Genomic DNA, 23,468 nt, shown 5'->3' on the forward strand with positions numbered 1-23,468 from the left:
GTCTCGCTGATTGCTAGCACAGCAGTCTGAGATCAAACTGCAAGGCAGCAGCGAGGCTGGGGGAGGGGCGCCCGCCATTGCCCAGGCTTGCTTAGGTAAACAAAGCAGCTGGGAAGCTGCAACTGGGTGGAGCCTACCACAGCTCAAGGAGGCCTGCCTGCCTCTGTAGGCTCCACCTCTTGGGGCAGGGCACAGACAAACAAAAAGACAGCAGTAACCTCTGCAGACTTAAATGTCCCTGTCTGACAGCTTTGAAGAGAGCAGTGGTTCTTCCAGCACTCAGCTGGAGATCTGAGAACGGGCAGACTGCCTCTTCAAGTGCCTGACCCCTGAGCAGCCTAACTGGGAGGCACCCCCCAGTAGGGGCAGACTGACACCCCACACGGCCGGGTACTCCTCTGAGACAAAACTTCCAGAGGAACGATTAGACAGCAGCATTTGCGGTTCACGAAAAACCACTGTTCTGCAGACACCGCTGCTGATACCCAGGCAAACAGAGTCTGGAGTGGATCTCTAGCAAACTCCAACAGACCTGCAGCTGAGCGTCCTGTCTGTTAGAAGGAAAACTAACAAACAGAAAGGACATCCACACCAAAAACCCATCTGTACATCACCATCATCAAAGACCAAAAGTAGATAAAACCACAAAGATGGGGAAAAAACAGAGCAGAAGAACCGGAAACTCTAAAAAGCAGAGCACCTCTCCTCCTCCAAAGGATCACAGTTCCTCACCAGCAATGGAACAAAGCTGAACGGAGAATGACTTTGACAAGCTGAGAGAAGAAGGCTTCAGACGATCAAACTACGAGCTACAGGAGGAAATTCAAACCAAAGGCAAAGAAGTTACAAACTTTGAAAAAAATTTAGACGAATGTATAACTAGAATAACCAATACAGAAAAGTGCTTAAAGGAGCTGATGGAGCTGAAAGCTAAGGCTCGAGAACTACGTGAAGAATGCAGAAGCCTCAGGAGCCGATGCGATCAACTGGAAGAAAGGGTATCAGTGATGGGAGATGAAATGAATGAAATGAAGCGAGAAGGGAAGTTTAGAGAAAAAAGAATAAAAAGAAACAAACAAAGCCTCCAAGAAATATGGGACTATGTGAAAAGACCAAATCTACGTCTGATTGGTGTACCTGAAAGTGACGGGGAGAATGGAACCAAGTTGGAAAACACTGCAGGATATTATCCAGGAGAACTTCCCTAATCTAGCAAGGCAGGCCAACATTCAGATTCAGGAAATACAGAGAATGCCACAAAGATACTCCTCGAGAAGAGCAACTCCAAGACACATAATTGTCAGATTCACCAAAGTTGAAATGAAGGAAAAAATGTTAAGGGCAGCCAGAGAGAAAGGTCGGGTTACCCACAAACGGAAGCCCATCAGACTAACAGCTGATCTCTCGGCAGAAACTCTACAAGCCAAAAGAGAGTGGGGGCCAATATTCAACATTCTTAAAGAAAAGAATTTTCAACCCAGAATTTCATATCCAGCCAAGCTAAGCTTCATAAGTGAAGGAGAAATAAAATACTTTACAGACAAGAAATGCTGAGAGATTTTGTCACTACCAGGCCTGCCCTAAAAGAGCTCCTGAAGGAAGTACTAAACATGGAAAGGAACAACTGGTACCAGCCACTGCAAAATCATGCCAAAATGTAAAGACCATCGAGACTAGGAAGAAACTGCATCAACTAACGAGCAAAATAACCAGCTAACATCATAATGACAGGTTCAAATTCACACATAACAATATTAACTTTAAATGTAAATGGACTAAATGCTCCAATTAAAAGACACAGACTGGCAAATTGGATAAAGAGTCAAGACCCATCAGTGTGTTGTATTCAGGAAACCCATCTCACATGCAGAGACACACATAGGCTCAAAATAAAAGGATGGAGGAAGATCTACCAAGCAAATGGAAAACAAAAAAAGGCAGGGGTTGCAGTCCTAGTCTCTGATAAAACAGACTTTAAAACAACAAAGATCAAAAGAGACAAAGAAGGCCATTACATAATGGTAAAGGGATCAATTCAACAAGAAGAGCTAACTATCCTAAATATATATGCACCCAATACAGGAGCACCCAGATTCATAAAGCAAGTCCTGAGTGACCTACAAAGAGACTTAGACTCCCACACATTAATAATGGGAGACTTTAACACCCCACTGTCAACATTAGACAGATTAACAAGACAGAAAGTCAACAAGGATACCCAGGAATTGAACTCAGCTCTGCACCAAGCGGACCTAATAGACATCTACAGAACTCTCCACCCCAAATCAACAGAATATACATTTTTTTCAGCACCACACCACACCTATTCCAAAATTGACCACATAGTTGGAAGTAAAGCTCTCCTCAGCAAATGTAAAAGAACAGAAATTATAACAAACTATCTCTCAGACCACAGTGCAATCAAACTAGAACTCAGGATTAAGAAACTCACTCAAAACCGCTCAACTACATGGAAATTGAACAACCTGCTCCTGAATGACTACTGGGTACATAACGAAATGAAGGCAGAAATAAAGATGTTCTTTGAAACCAACGAGAACAAAGATACAACATACCAGAATCTCTGGGACACATTCAAAGCAGTGTGTAGAGGGAAATTTATAGCACTAAATGCCCACAAGAGAAAGCAGGAAAGATCCAAAATTGACACCCTAACATCACAATTAAAAGAACTAGAAAAGCAAGAGCAAACACATTCAAAAGCTAGCAGAAGGCAAGAAATAACTAAAATCAGAGCAGAACTGAAGGAAACAGAGACACAAAAAACCCTTCAAAAAATTAATGAATCCAGGAGCTGGTTTTTTGAAAGGATCAACAAAATTGATAGACCACTAGCAAGACTAATAAAGAAAAAAAGAGAGAAGAATCAAATAGATGCAATAAAAAATGATAAAGGGGATATCACCACTGATCCCACAGAAATACAAACTACCATCAGAGAATACTACAAACACCTCTATGCAAATAAACTGGAAAACCTAGAAGAAATGGATAAATTCCTCGACACATACACTCTCCCAAGACTAAACCAGGAAGAAGTTGAATCTCTGAATAGACCAATAACAGGAGCTGAAATTGTGGCAATAATCAATAGCTTACCAACCAAAAAGAGTCCAGGACCAGATGGATTCACAGCCGAATTCTACCAGAGGTACAAGGGGGAACTGGTACCATTCCTTCTGAAACTATTCCAATCAACAGAAAAAGAGGGAATCCTCCCTAACTCATTTTATGAGGCCAGCATCATCCTGATACCGAAGCCGGGCAGAGACACAACCAAAAAAGAGAATTTTAGACCAATATCCTTGGTGAACATTGATGCAAAAATCCTCAATAAAATACTGGCAAACCGAATCCAGCAGCACATCAAAAAGCTTATCCACCATGATCAAGTGGGCTTCATCCCTGGGATGCAAGGCTGGTTCAATATACGCAAATCAATAAATGTAATCCAGCATATAAACAGAACCACAGACAAAAACCACATGATTATCTCAATAGATGCAGAAAAGGCCTTTGACAAAATTCAACAACCCTTCATGCTAAAAACTCTCAATAAATTAGGTATTGATGGGACATATCTCAAAATAATAAGAGCTATTTATGACAAACCCACAGCCAATATCCTACTGAATGGGCAAAAACTGGAAGCATTCCCTTTGAAAACTGGCACAAGACAGGGATGCCCTCTCTCACCACTCCTATTCAGCATAGTGTTGGAAGTTCTGGCCAGGGCAATTAGGCAAGAGAAGGAAATAAAGGGTATTCAATTAGGAAAAGAGGAAGTCAAATTGTCCCTGTTTGCAGACAACATGATTGTATATATAGAAAACCCCATTGTCTCAGCCCAAAATCTCCTTAAGCTGATAAGCAACTTCAGCAAAGTCTCAGGATACAAAATCAATGTACAAAAATCACAAGCATTCTTATACATCAATAACAGACAAACAGAGAGCCAAATCATGAGTGCTCTCATTGCTTCAACGAGAATAAAATACCTAGGAATCCACCTTACAAGGGACGTGAAGGACCTCTTTAAGGAGAACTACAAACCACTGCTCAAGGAAATAAAAGAGGATACAAATAAATGGAAGAACATTCCATGCTCATGGGTAGGAAGAATCAATATTGTGAAAATGGCCATCCTGCCCAAGGTAATTTATAGATTCAAAGCCATCCCCATCAAGCTACCAATGACTTTCTTCACAGAATTGGAAAAAACTACTTTAAAGTTCATATGGAACCAAAAAAGAGCCCACATCACCAAGTCAATCCTAAGCCAAAAGAACAAAGCTGGAGGCATCACGCTACCTGACTTCAAACTGTACTACAAGGCTACAGTAACCAAAACAGCATGGTACTGGTACCAAAACAGAGATATAGATCAATGGAACAGAACAGAGCCCTCAGAAATAATGCCACATATCTACAACTATCTGATCTTTGACAAACCTGAGAAAAACAAGCAATGGGGAAAGGATTCCCTATTTAATAAATGGTGCTGGGAAAACTGGCTAGCCATATGTAGAAAGCTGAAACTGGATCCTTTCCTTACACCTTATACAAAAATCAATTCAAGATGGATTAAACACTTAAACGTTAGACCTAAAACCATAAAAACCCTAGAAGAAAACCTAGGCATTACCATTCAGGACATAGGCACGGGCAAGGACTTCATGTCTAAAACACCAAAAGCAATGGCAACAAAAGCCAAAATTGACAAATGGGATCTAATTAAACTAAAGAGCTTCTGCACAGCAAAAGAAACTACCATCAGAGTGAACAAGCAACCCACAAAATGGGAGAAAATTTTCGCAACCTACTCATCTGACAAAGGGCTAATATCCAGAATCTACAATGAACTCAAACAAATTTACAAGAAAAAACAAACAACCCCATCAAAAAGTGGGCAAAGGACATGAACAGACACTTCTCAAAAGAGGACATTTATGCAGCCAAAAAACACATGAAAAAATGCTCACCATCACTGGCCATCAGAGAAATGCAAATCAAAACCACAATGAGATACCATCTCACACCAGTTAGAATGGCGATCATTAAAAAGTCAGGAAACAACAGGTGCTGGAGAGGATGTGGAGAAATAGGAACACTTTTACACTGTTGGTGGGACTGTCAACTAGTTCAACCATTGTGGAAGTCAGTGTGGCGATTCCTCAGGGATCTAGAACTAGAAATACCATTTGACCCAGCCATCCCATTACTGGGTATATACCCAAAGGACTATAAATCATGCTGCTATAAAGACACATGCACACGTATGTTTATTGCGGCACTATTCACAATAGCAAAGACTTGGAACCAACCCAAATGTCCAACAATGATAGACTGGATTAAGAAAATGTGGCACATATACACATATGCAGCCATAAAAAATGATGAGTTCATGTCCTTTGTAGGGACATGGATGAAATTGGAAATCATCATTCTCAGTAAACTATCGCAAGAACAAAAAACCAAACACCACATATTCTCACTCATAGGTGGGAATCGAACAATGAGAACACATGGACACAGGAAGGGGAACATCACACTCTGGGGACTGTTGTGGGGTGGGGGGAGGGGGGAGGGATAGCACTGGGAGATATACCTAATGCTAGATGACGACTTAGTGGGTGCAGCGCACCAGCATGTCACATGTATACATATGTAACTAACCTGCACATTGTGCACATGTACCCTAAAACTTAAATAATAAAAAAAAAAGACAATACACGCACAGTTGAACAGACCCTTATCAGTAGTTCTGTTTTGCCTTTTGTCTTGTTTCCTCAGAAGCATGTGATCTTTGTTCTGCTTTTTGCCCTTTGAAGCATGTGATCTTTGTACCTACTCCCTGTTTTACACCCCCTCCCCTTTTGAAGCCCTTAATAAAAAACTTGCTGGTTTGAGGCTCAGGTGGGCATCACAGTCCTACTGACATGTGATGTCACCCCCGGCAGCCCAGCTGTAAAATTCCTCTCTTTGTATTCTTTCTCTTTATTTCTCAGTCGGCCGACACTTACGGAAAATAGAAAGAACCTATGTTGAAATATTGGGGGTGGGTTCCCCCAATACTTCTGTATTTTTCAGATTCTCTTTATTGAGCATATATTATTTTTATAATCAGAAAAAAATGAATTGATTTATTTTCAAATGCCCCCCATTGCTTTTCTTTAAATATACAGAATATATTCTTTACATATAAAACACTGCTGCTTCAGAGCCAAGCAAAGGATCACTCATTTTCCCCTTAACTGAGAGCAAGGGCTGCACATGAACAAAACGCCTGCTTTAAAATGTACCCATGGCCGGATGCTGTGGCTCACACTTATAATCCCAGCACTTTGAGAGGCTAAGGTGGGTGGATCACTTGAGCTCAGGAGTTTGAGACCAGCCTGGGCAACATGGCGAAACTCTGTCTCTATAACAAATACACCAAAAATTAGCTAGGCATGGTGGTGTGTGCCTGTAGTCTCAGCTATTTGCAAGGCTGATGTGGGAGGATCACTAGAGCCCAAGAGGTCGAGGCTGCAGTGACCTGTGATTACACCACTGCACTCCAGCCTGGGAGACAGAGTGAGACCCTTTCTCTCTCAAAAAAAAAAAAAAAAAAATGTACCCATATTTGTCTTCATCAGGTATGGTAAGATGACAGACACAGAGAAAACTATCTCTGCAAGAAGAGTTTGTTATGCAGTTCCCAGGAGGAGAGGTGTGTCACGCCTTGCAGGGCCACACAGGAAGAACTTGGGTCAGCCAAGAAGCAGAGGGGGTGAGGGAAAAGCACGATCCAGCGCCTTTAATGTAGTTTCCAGCAGAAAGGCAAGGCAAGGCAGGGAAGCAGGCTTAGGATTGGCTAATCTGTATAACTTTGGCAGGTCCTGGCTATAGGGATGGTCCCTAGTTGTCCCATGCCTGTCCCTGGAGTGATTTAGGGCAGGGGGAATATTGGCTTGCTGTGTCAGAGTTTGATAAAGGAGGTGACTGGGGGTATGGGCTCTGGATTGACTGGTTTGCATACGAAAGGCACGCTCGACCAAGTTGTTCACTCTCTCCCCAAAGTAGCTAGCCCTGGGAGGGGCAGTCTCTCCAGGATAATGCATTATAAAAACAACAACAGCACCTGATTAGTATAATGACATATGTTTCTCTTCACAGCAGTTTGTAATAGCAAAGGTTGGAAACCGTTGAATGGGATTTCCATCACATAAAGAACTGGTTATGTAAATTATGTTACACTGATACAATCCAATGAGCCTCCCTTCAGAGAGAGGCACCCTCATGGCCTAATTACTTCTTTAAGGCCCCCATCTCAATACTATCACATTGGCAATAACCTGAATTTTGGAAGGGACACATTCAAACCATAGCAGAGATGTAATCAAATTAAGATGAAATCATTGGGCTGGGCCTAAGCCAATACGACTGGTGTCTTTATAAGAAGAGGGAAATTTGGACATAGACCTATAGACACAGGGAGCAGATGGCCATGTGACAACGAGGCAGAGACTGCAGTGATGCATCTATATGCCAGGCAATGCCAAGAAATTCCTCAGAAGGAACCAACCTTGCCAACACTTTGATTTTAGACTTCTAGCCTCCAGAACCATAAGGTGATAAATTTCTGTTGTTTAAGCCACCCAGCCTGTGGTACTCTCTTACAGTAGCCCTAGCTGACTAATATAGGCCCTTTCTCAACTTTCCCTAGAAGCCCAGGTTTCCTTGCTACAACCCTGGCAGAGGCTTTGGCACATTTCGCCCCTCCTCTCTTTGTGATTGGTTTTCACAAAGAAGCTCAAAGTGGAGGAATGATCTCTGGACATGAAGCCTGAGGACCATGCAAGCTCCTTCCTGCCAGAGGCTCTGTTCTGGGTTCTACCTGGCCTGGACTCTGAGGGCTCTGAGCAGGGAAGGGTTAGAACCCAGCATGGATCAAACATTTGAGATGAATCAGCACTGATAGCTGAAATGTGAGCTCCCAAGTAGCTTGAGCTCACTCTGCTCAGGACCCTCTGCAGCTCCTGGGGGAACACTGGCACAGACGGGTGCACAGTTAATATTCAGTTAACACTGGCTGTCTGAATGAAGGGCGAGCTATCTTGAGCCTGACTTTTCTGATCCTTCAATGAGCATGCTAACATCATCCAACCCCTGACCTTGTGGTGAGGATCAAAGACATTAATGCCCACTAAACGCTTTCTACGATGCCTGGAAACAACTGTTATCAATACTGTGCTATGCTTTAGTAAAGAAGGCTGTTCCCTGAGAGCAAAATTGGCAAGTGGGTCTCACCTCCCATGCTGACTCCAATTGTTGGGTGTGGTTGCATGGATTGATGTCAAAAGCCTCCCGAGGCCCAGTCTGGGCCAGATGCAGGGACTGTCATGATCCCTTAGCAGTGTTTGCTCTGGAAAAGGAGGAACAGGGACCCGGGTGCCATCTCTTCACAGTGCTCCACCCCTCGGGCCTGCTTAAATGGCATAGCCAGCTCCTCAGAGAGACAAGACACACTCTCCTTCTGCCTGCAGTTGTGAGGAAAGAAGGGGCACTGAGGAGGATGGGTCACCCTGGGAGCAGAGCCTGGCTCATATCCTGGTATCCCTGCAGAGGCTGGAGGTGGGGCCAGCACCACCTGAGGACATGCAGCCTTCCCAGGATTCTGGCGTGTGTTCCCATCCCTAACAGGAAAGAAGTGGAAATTAGCCAATCACCCTGGAAGTGGGCAACCAGTCTTTCTCCCCTTTCCTGTGAATTCACTCAGGACACTGGGGACAAAAAACATCACAGACCCTATCTCCCGTGCTCTTTTACAGTGGCTATTTCATTTACTACTAGGGGGCTTTTTGCCTCTATTTTATAAATGAGCAAAGAGGACTGGAGGGTCTGAGTGATTTGTCCAGGGTCATCCTCTGTCCTTTGGCTTTTACCTGTGTCACCACAGCCTCCTAGGGAGATGGCTGTGAAAGTGGGCAAAGGGTGAGTCTCAGCTTCACAGGGCTGCAGCATCAGCAGCCTCTCTTGCCTGTCCGTCAGCACTGACAGGGGCAACACCTGGCCTGGCACAAGGCTCTCCGCTTCTTGCCCTCAGGACTTGGAGTCTCTTGGAAGGAGCCTCAGCCTTTCTCTTCGTTCCTGCTTTTGTCTCTAGCCTTCCTAGAGTAGCTCAGATCAGTTCACACCCCTCTACCCCCGACTACCCAGGAAAGGACATGATCCCTCATTAAGACCCAGCTATTGCCTAAGGGTCACTGAGGGCCTCAAACCCCAGAGGCTCTGTGGCAGGCACCTGGGAGCCCACTTGGCGGGCCTTGCCCTGGCCCAGACATCACAGACCACTCTCACTGCACTGGCTATTAAGTGCCTGCTCTCTACTAGGGATTCCTAGGGGGTGGCCAAGAGAAGGAAAGACACCCCCACAGGAAGGATGGGCCCAGAAACTGACTTTCCATGGCTCCGACGAGGGGTCCTGAGGCACTCTATCGAAGTGCAAGTCCCTGAATGTGTGTCCCAAGCTCTGAAAATGCAAGAGGTGCTTGGAGCAAACAGGGAGTGTCCTGTCACCAAAGGTCTGCAAGCAGAGGGGTGAGGGACTGCTTGCCTCCTACAGATTTCCCTTCTTTCTCTTCTTCTGGGCCTCTGGGCCAGAGACAGGCATTTTACTTGATGCGATCATCCTCAGCACATGCCTGACACATAGTAGGTGCTCAGTAATTGTTAGCTGTTGTTATTAACCATTATGTGAGTTTAGAGTGCCCGTCCTATTGCAGAGAGGGAGAGAGCAGAGACAAATAGTGATTCTAAGAACCCGTCCCCTTCCCTGGGACTCACTCCAGTGGCTGGTCGCCAGTTGCACCCACACGCAGCTGGCTGCGGGCAGGAGAGCTGGGCTCATTCGTTCTGGCAGCTGTCCCTGCAGATGAGGATCGAGGGTATGTGACTGCCTGAGCAGCCACTTCAATCCTAATGTCCCTTTAATAGCTCTCGTCAAATTGCCACAGCTCTCCCCAGAGATTTTCATGGCTATGGAAAATAAATAGCCATTATCTGACCTCCAGGGGAATGAAGATGTCTGCAGAATTCGGGGAAAAGCAGTTATAAAACTGAGTAGAGCCAGCGCACCCTTTCCCTATTAGCAACCTCTAAGGGAGTCCTAGCTACTGCCTAGGAAATCACAAAATAAATGTATTCACTCCTCAAACTATCTTTTTTCACCTATTAGTATGTAATATGAGTACATTTGGCTTGTGGTAGATCAGGAGAGAGAAAGAAAGAAAAAACAACTACAAAAATATGTAATGATTAGTTAGTCCTGGGGTAGTGGGAAAAGAAGCTGGTCAAGTAAAGGGTTTAATCCTTTTTTATTTTTATTATTTTTTTAGACAGGGTATCACTCTGTTGCCCAGGTTGGAGTACAGTGGTACAACCATAGCTCACTGCAGCCTCAAACTCCTGGGCTCAAGCAATCCTCCTGCCCCAGCCTCCCGAGCAGCTGGGACTACAGTGCACACCACCACACAAGGCTAATTTTTTAATTTTGAGCAGTTTTACTATGTTGCCCAGGCTGGTCCTGAACTCCTGGCCTCAAGGGATCCTCCCATCTCAGCCTCCCATAGTGCTGGGGTTACAGGTATGAGCCACCAAGCCCAGCTGGAAGTTTTTAAAACGTTTCAACATTCAAAGAATGTGAGAATGAAAATGCCCTTCCTTTTCTTACCACCTAATTTGGAAAAGAGAAACTACTTTTTTAATCCCAAAAACATTTGGTATAGCTGGCAAAAAGTGTTCTGTTCTTATATATGAGACAGTTCCTGAAATAGGCCCTAGAGACAGCACTCACGGCCAAGTGGGACCTTGCTCTGGTACTAGCTCAGGTGGCCAAGGGGTTTCAGGAGAGGGTCTGGACTTCCCCACATCCTGCTTTCATCAGCTCTAAGACTAGGTGGTGACATCTGCTTCTCAATAACCTTCACCAGGCTTGCTGTGAAGGTCACCTGAGATAAGAGACGTGAAAGGATGCTGAAGATGCAAAAGCCTAAGCCAGGCAGCCCTGCTTGGCCTGGCCTCCTGGAAAGGGGCAATGACCCAGCCCAGCACACAACCAGGGCCTCATGATGACAATTCTGCAAAACTGGTCCTTGGCTGGTCCTCCCTTGCCAGGATGAGACTGTGCAAAGCCCCACCCACAGGCAGCTGCTCCAGGTGTCGTTTAAGGGCTCCAAATTCCTTCCAACTAAAAGTATCTTTCCATCCCTGTTGGTATAGTGGTTAGGGGAAAAAAAATTAAAAGAAAATGAACAATGTATTTTCCACGTCAAGATGCCTGAACTTCCCATAACAGCTGTCACTTTGAGAAGCCATAAGACAAAGGGCCAGGTCTCCATAGGTCATTATTCTTACCAGGCGGGGTCAACTTCCTCTATTAACACCCATGCACGTATCAGAAGCTACCCATGAAAGGCCAAGGGCCTATAGCAAAGCTCCCACAACTGGAAAGTATTTAAGCATAAGGAACAGAATAGTTTCGAGGGAAGGATAAGAAAGAGAGTCTGGAAGGCTGGGCAGAACACTACTTGGACAACTAAAAAAGGAAGTGGGGACATCCCAAAGAGTGGGCTGGCCACTCCCAGAACCTGTGTAAGCAGGAAACAAAAAGCATTTATTGCTGGTAAATGCTTAACAACTGGCTCTCTGGGATAAAAATGTATATATGTACAGAAATTTATTATAAATTTCATTGATAAAAATGATGTGCAGCACATAATTTATAAATAATAAAATATACAATGCCATTTATTGTAATTCTAGAAAAGTTTTTTACAGAATGCTTTCGTTGATTTTTGCTGACTCTTGTATCCAACCTGTTTGCAATTCAACCATGATATGACACAACCAGACTACAAATAAATGTTTGTTACTATCTGATTCAGCAAAGCAGTCACTCATTTCATGGAATGGATATGGGCTGTTACTCAGTGAAAAGACACATGAGATGGTTCAGTGCTAACTCAACCTTCTGACAGAAAATGCCAGAAAGTTTCCATCCCATTGACAGGCTTGGAGTCTTGAGTACCATCTGGGTGGGTGGAGCTGGCACTGGCACGATACCTCTCCACTGCTATCCTGACAGAGATGGGGCATGTGCTTCCCAGGGCCACTTGCCAACCCAGGGAGGTTTTCCATCTTGCTGGTTTGGTGAGGGAGGCTGCTTTCAGATTTCAAGTGGACACTGCTGGCCTGGATAGGGCTGAGGGGCTCTGCCTCCAAGAGGTGTTCTTCGCTTTGTGGCATTACCTCTCTGAAGTACTTTAGAGTACTTTACAGGCCTGCTTTACTCCTCAGAATCCTGCTGCAGAGCTGAGGGCTGGATAATTTCATGTTCTCTGGCAACTGATGGCCACTGTGGTACCAGAGGAGGGATGTATGTCAGAGCACTTTCAGAAGTATGTTATTAGAAAGTTGCACATCACGGCCGGGCACGGTGGTTCATGCCTGTAATCCCAGCACTTTGGGAGGCCGAGGTGGGTGGATCACCTGAGGTCAGGAGTTCGAGACCAGCCTGGCCAACACTGGTGAAACCCCGTCTCTACTAAAAATACAAAAATTAGCTGGGCGTGGTGGCGCACGCCTGTAATCCCAGCTACTCCGGAGGCTGAGGAAGCAGAATTGCTTGAACCTGGGGGGTGGAGGTTGCAGTGAGCTGAGATCACGCCACTGCACTCCAGCCCTGGGCAACAAGAATGAAACTCTGTCTCAAAAAAAAAAAAAAAAAAAAAAAAAAGTTCTGCATCAATCCTGTTGTCTCACTGTAAATAGCATAAGAACAATGTTCTGGCCCCTCCCTCCACTTGAGGTGCCAGGTTCTACGACAGGGTCTTCCCCACCATGGACCAGAATACAAGATAGCATTTTTTCTGCAGTAGTATCCAAAGCAAAAATTTCATCAGAAGGATGGCATTGGAGTCTCCTTCAGTTGAAAAGTGCGTGCAGACAATTGAGTGTCAGATCCAGGGGAGAGGAAAAGGCGGCAGAGAACTAGGGAGACAGGTCGAGAGTAAGGAGATGAAGGGACATTTGAGACTCTGAATTTTTTCTTTTTTTGTAGAGGTGGGATCTTGCTATGTTGCCCAGGCTAGTCTTGAACTCCTGGGCTCAAGTGATTCTCCCACTTTGACCTCTCAAAGTGCTGGGATTACAGGCATGAGCCACCATGCCAAGCCGAGGGAACCTGTTTCTTACAGCTGGGTTTCTTGCACATCCAGACTTCACCATCCCGCCTTGTGCATACAGACTGGGAGTCCCTTGGGTAGCAGGGGGACAGGAATGGGATTGGCTTTGGCCATGAGGCAGATTAAGCAACACCTAAGGGGAGTTGCTAGTGGACCAAGGCCCAGACCACAGTGCAGGGGAGAGGGAGAAAAGGGGTGGAAGAGTGACAGGAACTGACATTTTTTGAGCAGTTACTATGAGAGGAATAAAACTGGACAAGAAAGAAAGAGAAAATACATAAAACAAGGACAGGTTGTTCGGCATCTCTTCAGGAGATGACTGTCTGGTACATCCTTTACCACCATTATCCTCAATCACCAATCACTAAGCATTGCCATGTACCAGGCCTGGGGGCTGGGACTATGGGAGCTAGTTCTTATAAGTGGCTCATGATCTACTTGGGAAGGCAAGACCTAAAGAAATGACAAGTAAGCCACAATGGCATATGCTTTGTCGAATGAGAGGGTACCAATCAGCGAGTGTGCTGGGGACTTAGAGGAAGGGGTCACAATGCCCTGGGATGGCTGAGGTCCCCAGGGAGATGTTGGGCCTTGAGCCAGAACTTGAGTGCTGGATAGCACTTGAGTGGAAAGGAGGGGCACAGAGACTGTCCAGATTGGAATGGACAAGGCATAGCAGAAAGTACATAGGTGGTACACTCAAGGCACTGTGAACAGCAGTTTATTATTATTTTTTCCTTCATGCTGTCTTTTGGGGTCCTTAGGAAATGACTCTGTTGTCCTTCACAAGCCCAGCTAGGCCCTGGAACAAATGGCCTTTAGAGAGTTCAACAGTACGAAACTCCTACTACGAGTAAATCAATGTTAGGTGTTGTGGGGTATGTGGAAAAGTGAAAAAATAATAGTCCCTGCCTTGAAGGACAAGAAATGATTTTCCCTTTATCAAATGTCCAGGGAAGGAGACTGTGGGATGACACTGTGGCAGTGAAGTCTCACATCTGATAAAAGGCAGTGGGCTCTGGGCAGCATGGACAAGTTTAAGAAACACTGGATTTGCCATCTATCAAGATGCTCCATTTGGGGGTGGTCCAAAAGGTCTTTCAGTGACTCAGCAGTTCTCTTCTCAGAATTAGTTCCCAGTCTGTGCCTTCCAATCTTCCCAGTATATTCCTTTACCAGCACAAAAACTCATGTACAGCCAATGACCAGTTCAGAATAGATGCCAAAGTAAGCAGACTATACCAGTAGCTCACCCCATGTCTGGTCACCAAGTAAGCCATCACAGACTCTGCAAATAATCCTGGAAAGGAAGAGGTACCAGGACAAGAAGGAAAGAACTAAAACAAGGATGTGAATAACTTCTAAACTGGTCAGCCTTGGACAAAAGGAAATCTGGAAATCTCGACTTGGCCTGAGAGAAACCTCATCCTGGCCCTTAAAGTGCCAATTAAGGCTGAGTTGAAAAGGAGTTGGGCATCATCAAACTGCAAACAAATTTAGCTTAGGCACCCACAGTGTGATGATGTGTTTATTTCCATGAAGGAGCAGTCTATGGAGAAGTGCAGGAACTTTCAAAGTTGCATGGGCAGAGCTGCTTCTTATATGACAGAATTGGCAGCTGCCTGTCATTTCACAGTGGGTCACATGAATATGAAACAGAGAACTGGCTGTGTGGGTCAGCGGGAGAGCTTAAGACTGCAGATTCTGGGGAATCAGCACTCACTGTGACACATGTGATCCTCTGTCTCCTCAGACAACTGAAGGATGATGAGAAGGGGATCTCTGGAGCCTTGACCTTCTGGGCCCCGAATTTCTAGCTAGAAAACCTCTTTTCAAGACAAAAACATACCAAGGTACATTTTGAAGTATTTCAAAGAATGAATCACATGCCCTAACTTTATAATAGAGGAAGGCACAGATCTCATTTTTGTGACAGGTGAAACATAATCCTTGCCACAGGTTAACTCCAGAAGAAGGAACTGTACAGCTGAACAGAGCAGATTCTTAGAAACTACAAACTAACCAACAAACAAACAAATAAGGCAAAGAACAGCTGCACATCATCTTAAGATTCCTTATTTAAAGGTTGTATCTCTAAGCCAGGCTATTATGTAATCAAGCAGGAAAATACTACTAAAACTTGATAGTTTTGACTGGTGGCCTTGTCTTGGATGTTAACAAAAAATTTGCTGTTGTTTTTCAAAATAATAGAGATGGGGGTCTCACTATGTTGGCCAGGTCGGTCTCAAACTCCTGACCTCAAGCAATCCTCCCACCTCCCGAAGTGCTGCAATCATAGGTATGAGACTCTGTGCCCCACCTGTTGTTTTTTAACCAAGCAATCTGTTACTCAACTTTCATGTTAATTCAGAAAACTCCATTTCCTGACACATCAGGCCCTGAAGTGAAGGAGAAGTGAGCACAACTCTCACTGCACTAAAATTCCCAAGGCAAGAAGTCAATGGAGCTGACCAAATAGCCCATGGTAAGGTGTTCCAAAGGAAGACACCATATATAGAATTTGACTATTAAGAAAGGGAAGATTCAACCTCATATAAAGAACTCTTTAAAGAACTGTACAACAGCTCTCCAAGCAAGTGAATGAGGTTTTAACATACTGTTAAGTTGTTAAAAGAAATATTTGGATCTAAGAGAATCTGACAATGTTATCTGAATGAACACCAATTTTGATCTATCCTAAGTGTTAAGATATATTTTTGAATGTTAAAGATATTCGTGTACTAGGGAAAAAAGAGTGGTGAGCAGACGGAGAGGTGGCCAAGGAAAAACAGATCAACTGACTGGCAGGTTATAGCTATTGTGACACTCTTAATAAAGTCCCTTACTTCCTCCACACTGTACAGACCAGGCTGAGAAAGACATGTTGCCAGGCTACCGTAAGAACGTTTGACAGCCCAAGTCATGTCTCGAGGTGAACTTGGAGATAAATCACCTGTCCTTTCGATCTCTCCAAAAGGTCTAAAATATTTTCATGGCCTCTCCTTCATCCATTTCTAAACCAAAGGCATTTCAGAGCATTCATGGGTTCCCCAAGATATTGCGATGAAATAACCATGTCTCAACCAGGTGCAGTGGCTCATGCCTGTAATCCCAGCACTTCAGGAGGCTGAGGTGGGCAGATCACAAAGTCAGGAGTTTGAGATCAGCCTGGCCAACATGGTGAAAACCCGTCTCTACTAAAAATACAAAAATTAGCCGGGCGTGGTGGCGGCACCTGTAATCCCAGCTACTCGGGAGGCTGAGGCAGGAGAATCACTTGAACCCAGGAGGCAGAGGTTGCAGTGACCCAAGATCATGCCATTGCACTCCAGCCTGGGCAACAGAGCAAGACTGTCTCAAAAAAAAAAAAAAAAAAAAAAAAAAAAAAAAAAAAGATATAACCATATCTCTAGCTCAGCAATGGTTCTGTCAAAGCATTATTTGTAACACTCAACTAGACTAAGCAATCAAGAATTTTGGGCCACGTTCTCAACTTTTTCTCTTGCCTACTGAATACTGTTTCTTCCTTTCCTACCTTATTTTTTTCATTCAACAAATATTTATTCAATACTTACTACGTGCCTGGGTCAGTACTAGGTGCTGTGTCTACAGGAGTGAACAAGAGGGATAAAGTCCCTCTCACAAAGCATACATTCTAACTGGAGAGACAAACAATTTCAGATAGAGATTAGTGCTAGAAAGAGACAAATGATTTCAGATAGAGATTAGTGCTAGAAAGAGACAAATGATTTCAGATAGAGATTAGTGCTAGAAAGAAACAGGGAAGCAGGCCAGGCGTGGTGGCTCACACCTGTAATACCAGGACTTTGGGAGGTCGAGGTGGGCGGATCACCTGAGGCCAGGAGTTCAAGACCAGCCTAGTCAACATGGTGAAACCCCATCTCTACTAAAAATACAAAATTTAGCCAAGAATGGTGGCGTGCACCTGTAGTCCCAGCTACTTGGGAGGGTGAGGCGGGAAAGCCGCTTGAACCTGGGAGGTGGAGGTTGCAATGAGCTGAGACAGCGCCATTGCACTCCAGCCTGGGCGACAAAGCGAGACTCCGTCTCAAAAAAAAAAAAAAAGAAGAAACAGGGAAGCAGATTTCAGTAAGGGGGCAAGATAGAGGGGAGGGGAAGAAAAGCCCTACTTTAGATAGTCTGGGAAGAGCTCCAGGAGGAGGCGACAACTAGTGGAGATCTGAGTGACAAGTAAAAGATGCAAGGGAAAAACTCTACAGGCAAAGGGAACAGACACAAAGGCTCTGAGGTGGTCAAGAGTCAAGAGATGGAAGGAAGGCCTGTGTAGCCAAAAGTGAATGAAGAAGAGAGTGGATAAAGACAAGCAGAGGTGACAGGGCTGAAGAGCCCAGGGAATCAAATGTTATAGGAAGACAAGATTTCAATCAAAGTGAGATGTCAAACCCCTGGAGTTTTTCAGTAGGTGTGAAGCCATCTTAAGGGGCAGACTTAATGAGGATCAAGTGTCCTCATTAAGGAGGACTTAGAGAGCTAGTGGGTACGATGAAAAAGGAGGTGCTCTATGAGAGAAATGCAGGTCATCGCTAACCAGGCTAGTGTCTTTAGGCCACTGCAGGCCAATTCAACTGGATATCCCCTCATCTGACAAACACATAAGTGCTGCTCTCTGTCAGGCCCCACCTCCCCCCATTCTTTTCCAAGTGTCTCCGCCTGCAGTGATTAGGTTAGAAAGCATTTCTCTCTGCTCTCGCTTAGTCGGTTCCTGCAGTGTGTAAGACTACAGAGCTGAATTAGGAATGTCAAAGAATGTTCATACATAATAAAGGAGTCACACATATTAGAAATGACATTGTTACTAAAAAGCCACACAATATCTCATTTAGAGAATATGCTTAACAAAATATACATCTTAAAAATTCAGCACTCCAGAATGCTTTTTCAGGTGTTTCCATTTGAGAAATAAAGAATAAAAATTGGTAATAATTATAGACACAACTTCACACAATAATCTGGATAATATGCAAGAAGCATCATGTTGACTTTCAGATATTTCTCTCTGTGGCTAACGAACCACACATCAAAGGATGGACCAAAGTTCAGATGTACACAGTCCAGGGCACCTCCGAGCACAGTGGCAGTGCCCCCCGGGGATTTTCTTTCCCTCAGTGAGAGACACGGGGGATGGGGAGGAGCCCAGGAGTGTCACCAGAAAGTACACAACCCAGCTTCTTACCCAGCCTGCTGGCATCATCAACTATCAAACCATTTGCTCCTCTTTGCAAGAGGTGCTCCTTTAGAAGGTCCCAATAATTTCTGCTTATATTGTTCGACCAGCTGGTTGAAGCGGGTTTCCGTCTTATTTCCCTTAGCTTTTTTCCTAGATACCTACAAATGAAAGGATTAGAAACATAATATAATCGATTTCAAAGACTATATATCACCTTACCCTCAGGCCACCCAAGAGAGAAAGTAAGTGGGACAGAGATCATATCTACCAGAAAGGGGTAGGTTTCTAGAGAGAGACTCTTAGAGAGAAAGGCTCAAACAAAATCATCCACTGGTAAGAAATTAGACCAAGAGTGAGTGCACAGGGAGCAGGGCCTGACTAACCTCCCTGTCTGCTGGGGGCTCAGGGGCCTCTCTTACTCTAGCTCCCAAAGGCTCACTTTAGCCTCAAAGCAGATGAGCCAGCACAGAGTCCGGCCATTCTTGCTTGCCCGTTCCCTCCCCAAGAACACTGCTCATGGGATTTCAGAGATCTCTATAATATAGTATGGTATAGGTCAGAAACTTCCCAGACACAGATTTCTTGAGTAGGATGGGAAGCTAATGCTGCTTTTACCCTTAAAGGAAAGAGACTAGGGAAGGGGAGAAGCAAGCTTGACTTCAAGTGTTCAAGAATGTAGGACCACCGTTTTCTACTAAAAGGAACTAAGGCTCCTTGGGAAAATGGCTTATGTCAGGACTGGGGAAGAGGTACCTGAGCTGAGCCTGGGACATCCTGCACTAGAAAGCAAGGATACTACCAGACAAATAGGCCACATCAGAAAGACTCAGAAGCCAACCTGCAGGGGCTTCTGCCAGCCTTACACAGAGTAAGAATAATGACAGTATTTGAAACACATCAAGCATATGAAAACTCAGGATTTCATAATACTAAAATGAGCCAGTATGGCAACAGCTCATTACTCTGAAAACTAATAGAGAGAGAAAAAAAAAAAAATCAAGCATTTATCCTGTCTTTCCTACATAAATGATATTTTGTGGTAACCAAATAATTGACAAAGGAAGATTTTTCTTTCTAGAGTTCTAATTAAAAATGCAAAAAGATAGAAGTTTAAATAATCAGCATTCTGTAACCCATAATGAAATAATGGATCTGGTAACACTCATCAATAATTGCTAAGGCCATTACATGAAAGGCTAATTGGGAACTTCATCAATGGAGGGATAAGGCAGATAATCCTCAAATCTACTGATCAATCTCAGAATCACTAAAAATGGGCAACCAGGTAGTATGTGCCTCAGGTGATATTAGGAAACACACACACCACCTATGAAATACTCTCTTCAAGAAAACTGAACTTGAGGCCAAGCACGGTGGCTTACGCCTGTAATCCCAGCACTTTGGGAGGCCGAGGCAGGCGAATCACCTGAGGTCAAGAGTTCAAGGCCAGCCTGGTCAACATGGTGAAACCCCGTCTCTACTAAAAATACAAAATTAGCTGAGCATGGTGGCGCATGCCTGTAATCCCAGCTACTCGGGAGGCTACTCCAGGAGGCAGAGGTTGCAGTGAGCCGAGATTGCGCCATTGCACTCCAGCCTAGGCAACAAGAGCAAAACTCCATCTCAAAAAAACTAAAAAAAAAGAAAACTGAACTTGATCAAGCTACCAGACCGAACTAACTACCAGATGACAGGCAATATGGGGGTGTCACAGAGACAAGTTAAATGACACCACAAAGAAGCAAATGGCTAAATTAAAAATGTAACACAAATGACCTGGTTTCTCCAAAAATGAATAGCATGGAAAAAAGGGTGGTAAGGGAGAATGGATATTAGAGAAGAAAAAAATGATTTAAGAAATTAAAAACCCAAGTATAATGTGTGGACTTTGGATCCCGACTCACATTAACCAAGTATAAAAAAATTTTTTTCAGGCAATTTGGCAAATTTTAATATGGATTTAATATATCATTTGTGTAGTAGATGATAAAGGGCTTATTAGTTTCATTAGATATTATAATGGCATAAGGTGTGTGTGTTTAAGGCCTGATCAGTTAGAGATGCACTCTGAGGTTTTTCTGAGCAATATGTTTCATTTTCATATGAGACACATTTACATGTGAAATGGGCTTTGCTTTAATATACTCTAGTGGGGAAAGCATGTTATGGGGAATATGTAAAACAAGGAGACTGCTGAAACACAGGAACAGATACATGGAGGTTCATTTTACTTTTTTCTCTCCATTTTTATGATTGTATAGCTCAACATTCTCTAAAAAGCTACCGTCCTACACAGAAGTCCTTCTTTTTTTCTTTTTTGCTCAACTAACCAAGGTACAAACATGGCTACGACCTGGCAGAACCATGCCATACCAAAGCTGTATGTCCTGCAGAACTCACCTGCTCGGACGATAATTGCTGCTTCTCCTGCTTCCACTGGTTTATCTGCGGCTTTGGCTTTTTGGGATGGACGGGCTTCACTTTGCCTTTGTCCCGCAACCTGAAATAACATGGCCGAGTGTCACCTTGAGTCCTTCTTCTAATTTGACACCCCTAGGTTCTCTTTGTACACTGGCCCTTCCCAAGCCCATGATAAGTGAAGTCATTCTAAAAAGGGATACTGCAACAGACCCTCTGAAAGCTCAACATTTGTATACTTAGGACTGCTTGATGCCAGGAGTTTGAGACCAGCCTATGCAACATAGCAATCCCCTGTCTCTACTAAAACGAACTTAAAAAGTCCCAGCTACTCAGGAGGCTGAGGAAGGTGGATTGAGTCCAGGAGTTGAGGTTACAGTGCGCTATGATCATGCCACTGCACTCTAGCCTGGGCAACAGAGCAAGACCCTGTGACATGGTTTGGATCTGTGTCCTTGCCCAAATCTCATGTTGAATTGTAATCCCCAATGTTGAAGGCTGGGCCTGGTGGGAGGTGACTGGATCATGGGGATGACTCCTTCATGAATGGTTTAGCACCATCTCTTCAGTGCTGTTCTCGTGACAGTGAATGAGTTACCACAAGATCTGGTTGTTTAAAACACTCCCCCCTGCTCCTGGCCATGTGATGTGCCAGCTCCCACTTCACCTTCCACTATGATTAAGTTTCCTGAGGCCTCCCTAGAAGATGAGCAACTGCTGTCATGCTTCCTGTACAGCCTGTGGAACCATGAGCCAATTAAGCCTCTTTTCTTTTTTTTTTTTTTGAGACGGAGTCTCGTTCTTTCGCCCAGGCCAGAGTGCAGTGGCGCGATCTCGGCTCACTGCAAGCTCCGCCTCCCAGGTTCACGCCATTCTCCTGCCTCAGCCTCCCCAGTAGCTGGGACTACAGGCGCCCGCCACCGCACCCGGCTAATTTTTTGTATTTTTAGTAGAGACAGGGTTTCACCATGTTAACCAGGATGGTCTCGATCTCCTGACCTTGTGATCCATCCGCCTCGGCCTCCCAAAGTGCTGGGATTACAAGCGTGAGCCACCGCGCCCGGCCAAGCCTCTTTTCTTTATAAATTACCCAGTCTCAGGTATTTCTTTATAGCAGTGGAAGAACTGAATAATAATACAATGTCTCTAAAAATAAAATAAATAAATAAATAAAACCCCATGGATATCTCAAAAACCTTCATTTATTTAACAAATATTTTGTAAAGATTTATTTCTGTAGAGCACTAATCTGCTGTCCCAAACAGAAACTACAACTGAACCTCAAGTATGTGGTCTCAGCTGGCAGAGATGGCCATCTGGACAAGAGGAAGCTCTTCAAGAGGAGAAAAGGGGCACAAAAGCCTGCCCTAGGAGGCCCCTCTGCCATTGATCTAAGAGTGACATCTCTGATGGTGTTGAAGACTCGCGTGTTAACCCCGTGTGTGGGAATACATAGCACCAAGCATCCTTTTCAACCAAACAAATGCCACAAAGAGAAAATAACTCAGCAAAAACGAACCCGCTTAGAACTCACCCACTGTTCAATGCTTCTGCCCTCCTGCATCTCACCTGATTTTGGGGCCTCGGTGTGAGGGGAGTGCCAGGACCTTTCTTCTCTTCTTTCCATCAGGCAGCTCCACCTGCTCCACTTCAGCCTTGGTCTGGAACCCGGTCCATGAGGTAGAGCCCACCTTTCTCTTCTGCTCTGGGGGCACCTTGCTTTGTTCCTCTGTGTGGTGTTGAGCTGCCTTCTGTTGCTGGTCTTTTGCAGGCTCTGGTTGCCCCTTCTGAGGCTCACCAGTTGCAGGCTTGGATCTCATTTTTTGCTGCATAAAACAAGAAAATGCCATCTGGTTTCTGGATGAGCTTTGTTTGCTGCAAATACTCAGCAGAAGATGAGCTTTATGTGAGCTACATGAAAGAAGAGGAATTCCTCCCCCACACAATTGGAGACTAGAGGAAAGTGAATACATGTAGTTCACAAGCCCTGCCACAGTAACAGATGGTTACTGGGTGGGGGCCACAAAATAACCATTCCCCTTCCCATAACACAGAAATAAGGAAGAGTGCATGCCCAAAATTCAAAAGTCAGTAGGTGGGACAATTATCAAAGGTGTAACCTATGTAGAAGGAGAATACAAGAAGAAAGCAAGCAACAGAAAAGATAATGAAGTAATAAGGGCTGAGAATTTTTCAAAACTAATGACAGTCACTAAACCACAGATCTAGGAACTCAGAGAAGACCAAATAAGATAAATACTAAACAATTTACAACTAGTCATATCATAGACAAACTGCAGAAAATCAAAGATAAAATCTTGAAAGAAGCCAGACAGGAGGAAAATTTTACCTATAGGGGAACAAGGATGAGATTACATCAAATCTCTCTCTCTTTTGTTTTTAATAGGCACCCTACCAAACCAGAGTAGATTGAGAGAGATTTCCAAGACTTCTCTTCAGAAACCATGTAAGCAAGAAGGGAGTGAAGTGAGATATTTAATATTTAAATTTTTAGAAGAAAAAAAATCACCAACCTACAATCCTGTATCCGATAAACTTATCCTTCAAAAGTGAAGGAAAAGACTTACTCAGAC

The 23,468-nt window shown here is 44.3% G+C and overlaps 1 protein-coding gene across 3 annotated transcripts in view; it reads right to left on the reverse strand.

Annotated features, from left to right (window-relative positions):
• RBM28 (RNA binding motif protein 28) overlaps positions 1-23,468 on the reverse strand; it is a 63,815-nt gene that overhangs the window by 12,155 nt on the left and 28,192 nt on the right. For 2 of the 3 annotated variants that reach the window (XR_010134763.1, XM_063708762.1), the window contains exons 17-18: positions 22,444-22,700; positions 20,857-20,956 (exon numbers count right to left, since the gene is read on the reverse strand). Coding sequence is in view for 2 of the 3 variants with exons in the window: in XM_063708762.1 (XP_063564832.1) it covers positions 20,857-20,956; positions 22,444-22,700 (357 nt within the window). In the remaining variant the exon portion in view is untranslated. Of the gene's footprint in view, positions 1-18,064; positions 18,615-20,856; positions 20,957-22,443; positions 22,701-23,468 lie in introns of those variants that run through there. The other variant, XM_031013167.3, reaches the window with a different exon arrangement.

The sequence above is a fragment of the Gorilla gorilla genome, chromosome 6 (genome assembly GCF_029281585.2).
Source record: "Gorilla gorilla gorilla isolate KB3781 chromosome 6, NHGRI_mGorGor1-v2.1_pri, whole genome shotgun sequence".
NCBI lineage: Eukaryota > Metazoa > Chordata > Mammalia > Primates > Hominidae > Gorilla > Gorilla gorilla.